The 10,472-nt window shown below is 37.6% G+C and overlaps 1 protein-coding gene across 1 annotated transcript; it reads left to right on the plus strand.

The window, feature by feature from the left end:
* Positions 1-1,183: 1,183 nt before the first annotated feature.
* LOC111876611 (ATP-dependent RNA helicase DEAH11, chloroplastic) lies at positions 1,184-10,063 on the plus strand. Its single transcript, XM_023873159.2, has 4 exons — positions 1,184-1,262; positions 1,416-2,263; positions 4,588-7,717; positions 8,730-10,063. The coding sequence occupies exons 2-4, from the start codon at positions 1,427-1,429 to the stop codon at positions 9,956-9,958; spliced, it is 5,196 nt and encodes a 1,731-aa protein (XP_023728927.1). The 5' UTR covers positions 1,184-1,262; positions 1,416-1,426; the 3' UTR covers positions 9,959-10,063.
* Positions 10,064-10,472: the final 409 nt, after the last annotated feature.

Below are 10,472 nucleotides of genomic sequence, written 5' to 3' on the forward strand. Positions count from 1 at the left end.
TTATATTTAAGTTGACCATGTAATCTTATATTTAAATTAACAATTTAAGTATTTTATTCAAACTGTTCAAAAGTTGTAGCTTTAACATATTAAGTATAATATGTTAAAAGTTAAAGACATAACTTTATAAATAGAAATAAAGATATTATTTTAATATTGAAATTTAGTTTATTTATGATTACATTTTAGGTTTGATATTTATTTAACCTTATTAACCAACTTATAATCATTATTAGAAAGAAATTGAAAAGTCATGGGAGTTTCAAATGAATGTGATAAAAGGAAATATACTCGGGAGTTTCAAATTGATATGGTTAAAGGAAAAATGTTATGATGATATAATCCTTTTTTATTGATAATGGTTAAACTGTTATGGTTTTAATAACGTATGAGTTTTAATTAATTGTACCCTAGCCATATGAAGCTTCTAGAGATGGTTTCACGTGATACACGAATTAAAAGTATATAAAGTGCTTTAATAGTTTATTCTATAGATGAGGGACTTGAATGATAATATTTTCATTAAATTTACATATCTCCATCGAAAAGAAAAGCTGAAATCACGTTTAGTTTTAGTATACTGCCTTAATTGCAAAAATATAGAAGCACGTACGTAATATATTATATATTATTGCTTATAAAATTAAATCTAGTTATCAAAATTACAGAATTGCCTATCGAATGCAAACATACTATAGAGTAGCTTGCTGCACAAGTTGTTTCATTCTTCATGCTTTTACCCCAAGCATCGGTATTCAGAATCATTAGATTCATGTTTGATTTACATGTCCAGTAAATCAAATAATAACGTCATTATATTTTTGTAACTTTTATGTTAGATATTTTAATATAAAGATAAAGATTTTTTTTTGTTACATACGTGTACCCTTATAACAATATTAATTTTATCAAACTTTAATTAGATTACCTACCATAAATTATTAGTAATAGTTGTAAATTTGTAATATTAACATTTTGTCTATTAAATTGCTATTTCCTAATTCTTTTTGTCCCAAATTCCCCAAATAAATGATACCTTAAAAAATATTAATACATAGTTAGGGAATCGTTTTGTTTTTTGAAAAGTACAATAATTAAGATAATCATAAGTATTTTTTTTATACTGATAATAATGTTATTATTAAAAAAGTAATTTAAAATTTAAAAAAGACTTTCTTCTTCTCAAATACGTCGTCTTTCCCACCTCTACAATGTCGCATCCTTAATTCGGCAGAAAAAGTGTGTACGGGAATATAAAGCAGGTAGCCCCCTCGGTTTCCCTTTACCAAAAACCCTCTACGATCTCTGTTTCTCTTTTGTGTTCATCAGTTTTTGGTTTATAGTCATTCCTCCTGTTCTTTTCACCTACCTGCAAAACCCTCGCTTTCACTCTCACTCTTTTGTGTTTCCTGTAGCGATTCTTCCAATGCGCAGTGATCAATTCGCTCCTGGGTACCGGAACAGAGCTTCTTATATGGCTAACAACTGGTCATTCGATCAGTATCATCACCACCGGAGGCGAGATCGAGACTGTCCTCCACCGTCCTCCACCATCCGCCGACGTCCCAATTTCGTAATAGAACTATGTTCCCAAAACAACGATCACAACACCTACAATCGTCATGAAATTGTAACTCTGATGGGGAAATTCACGTGCGACCCTGACGATTTTTTTATTTACGAAAAGGGTGTGGTTGCTGGTAGGTTTTTCTACCAGCAGTGGCCTAATGCGCTCGAAACGATTGTTTATTTGTGGGAGGTTTTACTGAACGGGGGTCTCTCCTTTATGCCGAGGCTTCGACAGAATTTAATCGTCCCTTCTGATACAGAGGAGTACAATTCTCGACTTAGGGTTTTGTTTAGCGAGCGTATAAAAAGGTTTATAGAAGGGGAGCTGGTGAAGACATGGGAGAAGAAGCTGGATCAGGTTTCCAACGAGATTGCTAAGATAGATGGCTTGCTAAGGAAGCCCAAGAAATATGTGACACACATGGAGTTATCAAAGAAGAAGGAAGGGTTTGTACGCGAGAAACTGTTGATCGGCAAGAGGATTGGAGAATTCAAGTCTGGAATGGAATGTATACTTGATTATGTCAATGGGAAGGTGATTGATAGTTCTGATGTTAAGGTGTTGAAGCTGAAAGGCAATATTGTTTGGAGTAAGATTCACTGGTTGATAAAAAGGGAGTGCCGGAGGCTTGATGATGGATTGCCTATTTATGCTGATCGTAAGGAGATTATTTGGCAGATACACTGCCAACAGGTAGTTTCTTTAATCCTTATCAATTATCATTCTGAGCAACTACATCAATATGAATGTTATTTTGTATCAAGATTTACAAAATGCGTTGCTTTCTTGAAATAGGGTATGTTTAGGACTGTCTTTTCACAGTTCGTTTTTGTTTTTATAATGTTAAGTATTTACTGTCAAAATATCTACATCCCTTACTACTTACTATTTAGTGTAAAGGTATTTGTGATAAACATATTTGTTAAAGTAAGTTGCAAGTTATTGTCCTTGAGGGATATTCTTATGTTCTTTGTTTTTCTAAAATCCCAAAATATGTTAATTTTTATGATAAACTTATATCCGTCAGGTTCATCATTGGTATTGTAGCCTACTAGCTTCAGGCCATTATTTTTCTATATGTTCATGCAATCAATCATTTTTGAGTTAAGAACCCCAAAGTTGTTGTTTTGCTATTATTCATACCATCATAGTCATCACACTTGATGAAACTTGTCATTCTTTCATGGATGGATTTTTTAATTGGTGGCTTTGATCCTTGGGTTGACATATGAACGTCATCATAATTTGTTTCGATTAGGTCTACTGCAACATTGTTTGATTTCTGGTAAGGGCAAAGTTACCATTTTGCCCTTGAGGGTAAGTTTTCTTGACCCGTTAGAGTATATTTTGTGATAACTTACTGGATATGGCTGTTACCATTGACAAAGACAATCTCTGGTGAAGTTGAGTTTCATTCAATATATTAATTGAGGTGAGAAGTAGATATTGAAGAAAAAATTATACTAGAAAAATTTATAGAATCAGAGGGGACTCTTTTCTTAGAGGAAATGATCAAGGAATACTTGGAGACATGACTACAAGATCTTTCTGTAGGATTTTTCACAATTAAATCCAAATAATCAAGATACAAAAGAGGCTGGTGTGAACTTCTCGAATCAGTTTCCTTATTTCAAGTGGTTATTCCATTTTGGTTAATAAAAACTTGTTATTCTTAACCCTTGGGCTTAGAAGCTCTTTCATAACTTAAGTAACACAATAAAAGCTTTTTCTCTTCTTTAATTAACTGATTCATGTGTTGGATTACAACTACAACTTTGGAATATAATATTTTATTTTTCTGTTATTTAAATTGGGTATCTAGTCATTTATCATTCAATAACTGGAACTTCTTGAATGATTGGCACAAACCGTTTGCCATATTTTAGATATTGTTTGTTTAAATGTTTGGGGGCCATATTCATATGAAACAGTGGGTGCTTTTAGATATTTGAGTGCCTTTGTGAAGATTTTTTAAAAACGATGTGGTTTTAGATATTTTAGTACCCCTTATAGATATTATTTTAGAACTAACTGGATAACCCCACCCCTTGTAATGTATTGTGTCTGGTATGTATCTAGATGACTTAGGCTGCGGTTGATGTCAATGGGAAAAAAAGTACCAAGTTTTTTATCCCACCCAAAAAAATGGAACAAGGTGAAACACTCTCGACATCACGTCTGAGCAAAAGACGTAAATGCCCTCATCACTTGAAAATAGCTCTGCAGGAAGTGTTGCCATGTTGGATTTGTGACTGCTGTTTCTTTCTAGTACAAACAGGAAGTGTTTTATGAGTTTTTTTCATGACGAATGTAATCATTTTGCTCAACTTGCCATGTTGGATTTGTTATATGACAAGGATTTTGGAGATTGAATTACTTGCTCCATTTTCTCATTTTTCCTTGGAATTAGTAATTTTATATTCATTCAGGTTTTCACTATTTGATACTTTACCCTGAATATCATTTGTCCAATTTGAGGTTTTACATACCACTTACATCATTGCACTTAAAAAAAGAATACCCAATTAAAGGCAATGTCATGTGAATGCAAAACAATTTCCTTTTCTATAATAGATTTTCTAAAGTACAATGTCCTAATAAGAAAAAAAAATGAAAGTACAAAGCCATATCTGTTTGATCTTTCAAAGTACAATGCCTTAATAAGAAAGAAATGTTAAAAGTACCACATTGTAATATAATGATATGAAAGTTGCACTCCACAATATACGAATAAATGAAAGTACATTGCTATATATATATATATATATATTACTTTTAGCATCTTACTATGATATCTTCTTATTACAACATTGTACTTTGCGAAATCTCCCGAGTCATAGCAATATCATCCATATTTTTCACTGCTATAGTTGGGTAGATTTTGGTTGTCATAATAATAATAAAAAAAACTAAAATCAGTATGCTAAGGTTTAATATAATAGAAAGCATGGTGATGGTATATTAATAAAATAAAGAAATGAATAGTTTACTTATGTAGTGAATTGATCATCCTGCAGGCATTGGTATTGGTAGGAGAAACAGGTTCAGGAAAAAGCACACAGCTGGTTCAGTTCCTTACTGATTCAGAAGTAGCTGCCAACAAGTCCATAGTTTGCACCCAACCCCGCAAGCTTGCTGCCATGTCGCTTGCCACCAGGGTCCAGGAAGAAACCCGTGGATGTTTAGAGGACAATTCGGTCATTTGCTCTCCAACTTACTCATCTCTTCAATTCGATTCCAGAGTTATATACACAACCGATCACTGCCTACTTCAACACTACATGAACGACAAGAATTTCTCCTCAATTTCCTGCATCATAGTCGACGAGGCACACGAAAGAAGCTTAAACACAGATCTCCTGTTAGCATTAATTAAGGATTTACTTCACCGGAGAAGCGATCTCCGGCTTATTATAATGTCAGCCACCGCTGATTCCGATCAGCTTTCCAAGTACTTTTTCGGGTGTGGTACGTTTCATGTGGTCGGAAGAACTTTTCCAGTCGATATCAAATACATCCATTCCCATTCCCATTCTGATTCCGGTTTCATCCCCAATTATGTTTCCGATGTGGTCAGAACGGTCGGCGAGATTCATCGGAATGAGGGACCGGGGACAATTCTCGCGTTTTTAACCTCTCAAATGGAGGTTGAATGGGCATGTGAACAGTTTAAACTTATGTCCACTGTTGCGTTACCACTACATGGGAAATTGTCCCACGACGAACAACACCGGGTGTATTTGGATTACCCTGATAAAAGGAAAGTGATATTCTCAACTAATCTTGCTGAAACCTCGCTCACGATTCCGGGAGTCAAGTATGTTGTTGATTCCGGTATGGTTAAAGAGAGCCGGTACGAACCGACGACCGGGACAAATGTTCTGCGGGTTAGCCAGGTTAGCCAGAGTTCGGCTAACCAACGAGCCGGGCGCGCCGGGAGGACTGAACCAGGAAAATGTTACCGGCTCTACTCGGAAGCTGATTTTAAGTCAATGCCGTTCCATCAGGAACCGGAAATCCGTCAGGTAAACCTTGGAATCGCGGTGCTTCGGATTCTCGCCCTCGGAATTCATGATGTCAACACGTTTGATTTCATCGATGCCCCTTCCGATTCCGCTATCGAGTCTGCCATCAAGAATCTTGTTCAGTTGGGTGCGATTGTGTTCGAGAATGGTGTCCATAAGTTAACGAAAGATGGTCGGATGTTGGTGAAGTTAGGGATCGAGCCGAGGCTGGGGAAAATGATTCTCAAATGTTTTGAACACCGGTTGGGGCGAGAAGGGGTGGTTCTTGCGGCGGTAATGGCGAATTCCAGCAGCATTTTTTGTAGGGTTGGTAGAGAAGAAGATAAGCAGAAATCTGATTGTTACAAGGTCCAGTTCTGCCATCCGGGTGGCGATTTATTCACTTTGCTCTCTGTTTACCGGAATTGGGAACAAATCCCTCGTGAGAAAAGAAATCAATGGTGTTGGGATAACAGCATAAACGCTAAATCTATGCGAAGATGTCAAGAAGCCGTGATCGAAATTGAAAATTGTCTTCAAAATGAGCTCAATATCATCATTCCGACATACTGGCATTGGACTCCGGAATCGAATTCCAAATCCGAATACGATAACATTCTCCGGGATGTTATCCTCTCGGCTTTAGCCGAAAACATTGCAATGTACTCTGGAAACGATAATCTCGGGTACCAAGTGGCATCTACTGGGACCCACGTTCATTTACACCCTTCCTGTTCTCTCCTAATCTTCAATGAACGACCAGATTGGGTTGTTTTTGGGGAAATTATCGCGATGCCAAATCAGTATTTGGTCTGTGTTAGTGCTGTGAATTTTGAATCTCTGCATACTTTGTCACCTCCAGAATTCAATATCTCACAAATTGACCGCCGGAAACTACAATCGAAGGTGTTGACAGGTTTCGGAAGTACATTGCTAAAACGGTTCTGCGGGAAGGCCAATTCAAGTCTTAAACATCTTCTTTCCCAAATCAGAGATGTTGTAAAAGATGACCGGATTGGGCTCGAGGTCTCGGTCGACCGAAACGAAGTCCACATATTTGCATCCACTGAACACATGGATCGGGTTTTCGAGTTTATAAATGCTGCATTGGAGCGTGAAATGAAATGGTTAGAAAACGAGTGCATTGAAAAAACACTGTTTTCCGGGCGGCATACGTCATCTCCGGTAGCTTTGTTCGGTGCTGGAGGTGAAATAAAACACCTTGAACTCGATAAAAAATGTCTCACGGTGGACATATTGGTGTCCTGTTCCTCCGATGTTGAAGAAAAGGAACTTTTATCGCTTCTCGAGACACGGTTTTCCGGCAAGATTTGCTCCGTTCATCGCTTCCCCTTCCCCGGGGCGACTGACAAGATGGAGAAGTGGGGCCGGGTAACTTTTCTCACGCCGGAAGCCGCTGAAAACGCGATAAAATTGAGCACAATCGATATCCCAGGTGGCTTGCTGACAATCGTCCCCTCGAGACATGGCGGGGAGAACAAATTCTTGACTTTTCCGGCGGTCAAAGCGAAAATTTCATGGCCACGTAGGCGAAACCGGGGGATTGCTTTTGTAAAATGTGAAAGCCCAGATGACATTCCGGCCATTATTCAAGATTTTTCAATGGCCTTCATCCGGGGGAGATCTATAAGATGCAAACCGAGCATGAAATCCAACGACAGCGTGATGTTAGTTGGGATCGATAATGATATTTTTGAAGCTGAACTTTTCGATGAGTTAAGATCTGCAACCAATCGGAATATTGTGGATATTTATCTGCCCCGGGGTATGATAATACAAGATCCCTCCATTGTTGCTCTTGAAGAAGCACTTTTGAGAGAAATCCGGGCTTTTATGCCTGTTGGGAATAATAATAGGAATGAGTGTGTTGGTGTTCATATCTTTGAACCTGAGCTGGCGGATTATTTTATGAAAGCAGAAATTAGTTTTGATGGGAGTTTGCATTTGGAGGCCGCCAAAGCGTTGGAGCAGATTGATGGGAAAGCGTTGTCAGGGTGTCAGCCATGGCAGAAGATGAAGAGTCAACAGCTGTTTCACAGCACTGTTTCCTGCTCTGCTTCAGTTTATATGGTTATAAAGGACCAGCTTCATTCTTTACTGAAACACCTCGAGCTTCGAAATGGTAACTCTTTTTTTTTTTTTTTTTTTTTGGGTTAAATGCAATCCTACTTTTGTTGGTTTTGTTTATTTCTAATTATTGCAATCCTACTATCATTTCTAATTATTGCAGTTTGAAAAATATACACAAATATTAGTATAATGATCTAGTAAGAAATAAATTGAAAGTGCAATGCTATATTTGAGTAGATGTTTCAAAATACAAAAGAAGTTGAAAATAGAATTTTGCAATCGATAGAAATAAATATAGATGATACACAAATAAATGAAAGTATGTTGCTATTTCTTGCATTTGTTATCTGGCTATCAAAGAGCAACTTTACTGAAAAGCCTCCATCTTCGAAAAGGTATATCTGATAATATATGTGTTCATTTAATGCTAACAAGTTCATATTCTTTTGGGCTGGTTTATTATAGCATACTACTTTCACTTTTTTCTGTTGCAATGTCATACTTTGAAAAATCTACTAAATTATTGGGTAGATTTTCAAAGTATAGCGTCGAACCAAGGAAAAAGTGGGAGTACAATGCTATAGTTAGGTAGAACTTTTAAAGTACAATGCCTTAACAAGAAAAGATGGGTGAAAGAAAGAAATGGAAGTAGTTTACTATAATAATTTCATTTATATGTTTGTTATAGCAGGATCCTAACAGTTCTTCCTATTATATTATACCACTAAAAATCTACCCCGTTGTATAGCTATACGCCATGCAAATGCAAAGCAATTTTCACTGTGGGAAAAAGTTTATAAGTACAATGGATAGAATCTAAAAAAGCATAATCCTAGCTATTATAAGTGGGTAGAAATGTTCTAATAAGAAAAAATTGTAAGTATAGTTGTATATTGGTAGAGGTTTGGAAGTACTATGCCTTGACAAGAAAATAAATATAAATCAAACTCTGAATGCCATAAAAGTAGGTTGCTATAACACCCAAATAACAAAAATACTTGCCATAATTTAATTTAAACAGAGCCACCTATGATTATTTTCTAATCACTATTATCTTTTTGTAGGCGCCAAATTCTTGTTTGACAAGAATGATAATGGGTCATATCGCGTCAAAATCTCGGCCAAAGCCACAAAAATCATGGCAGAATCAAGAAGGCCGTTAGAAGAGTTGATGAATGGAAAAACAGTAAGCGACCCTCGTCTCACCACTCCAATTTTACAACTGGTTCTCTCCCGTGAAGGATTCGCTATCCAGAAATCAATCCAACGTGAAACAGGCACTTACTTTCTCTTCGATAGACACAACCAAAGCATCCGAATCTTTGGCCCGTTGACCAACATTGACCGGGCCCAAAACCGGTTCGTGAACGCCCTCGTCACACTTCATGAGACCAAACAGCTCGATATTCATCTCCGTGGGCCCGATTTCCCTCCCGATTTAATGAAAAAGGTGGTCGGAAAATTCGGCCCTGACCTCCACGGGCTCAAAGAAAAATTCCCGGGATCTGATTTCACCCTCAACACTCGCCACCATACCATCTCGGTCCGTGGAAATAAAGAGTTAAAGCAAAACGTCGAGGAAACAATTCACCATCTCGTGAAAACGAGTCCCGACGCCGAAAGTCAAAGTCAAGCTGCCAGCTGTCCGATATGTCTTTGTGACGTGGAAGATGGTTTCCGCCTAGAAAAATGTGGGCACGAGTTTTGCAGGATGTGTCTGATGGAGCAATGCGAGTCCGCCATCAAAAGCCACTCGGGTTTCCCGATGATTTGTGCTCACGAAAACTGTCCGGCCATGATTTTAACCGTGGATTTGCGGTCGCTTTTGGCGGCGGAAAAGCTCGAAGAGCTTTTCCGGGCTTCGTTAAGTTCGTTTGTGGGATCCAGCGCTGGGAAATACAAATACTGCCCTTCGCCGGATTGTCCGTCAGTGTACCGGGTGGCGATGAAAGAAGGCGGTGGTGGCCAGCCGTTTGTTTGCGGGGCGTGTTCGGTGGAGACGTGTACACGCTGCCATTTGGAGTATCATCCCTTTTTGTCATGTGACAAGTATTTGGAGTTTAAGCGGGACCCGGACATGTCTTTGAAGGAGTGGATGAGAGGGAAGGAGGATGTGAGGGTATGTCCGAGCTGTGGGTTTACCATTGAGAAAATTGAAGGGTGTAATCACATGGAGTGTAGGTGCGGACGCCATATTTGTTGGGTGTGTCTTGAAGTTTTTAATAACAGTGGGGAGTGTTATCGTCATTTGAGCACCGTGCATCATGCAAATGAAGGGTTAGTAGTAATTTGAAGTTGTGTTTGTTTTTCGCTACTCGAACTTGTCTGTGTATATGCATATATTAGATGTAAATATTTGGTTATCGGTGATTAGGGAGAAGAAGACTTTTAACTACTATTCCAACTTATTATTTCGGCGATTAATGTCCAATCCATAGTGATAGTGGTGGAGTTGTCGTTTGTAATTTTTTAAAAACCTCGATATATTCTAGATACAATCATCGTGGGTCCTACGAACCTTTAACTTATATTTATATAATCAATAAGCAAAAGAAAGAAAAATGAAAATTCTTAAAAAACTTGCACTATGGTACTTATTCGGTAACTCTTTTATAGATATACTATTGCAAAACTCTTTTGTAATGGGAGCAGCCACACTAGTCTTTTTTAAGCCTTTTCAAACGGCATTTTAGTTGAAAGATGTTACTCCATTACTCAACATCAAGTTGTATTTTCATGTTGGTTGGAGGAGAAAACTTAAACTTATAGCTACATCAACCAAGCAATTGAGTTCATATTATAAGAAC

This window comes from Lactuca sativa, chromosome 5 (assembly GCF_002870075.4).
Source record: "Lactuca sativa cultivar Salinas chromosome 5, Lsat_Salinas_v11, whole genome shotgun sequence".
Lineage (NCBI taxonomy): Eukaryota > Viridiplantae > Streptophyta > Magnoliopsida > Asterales > Asteraceae > Lactuca > Lactuca sativa.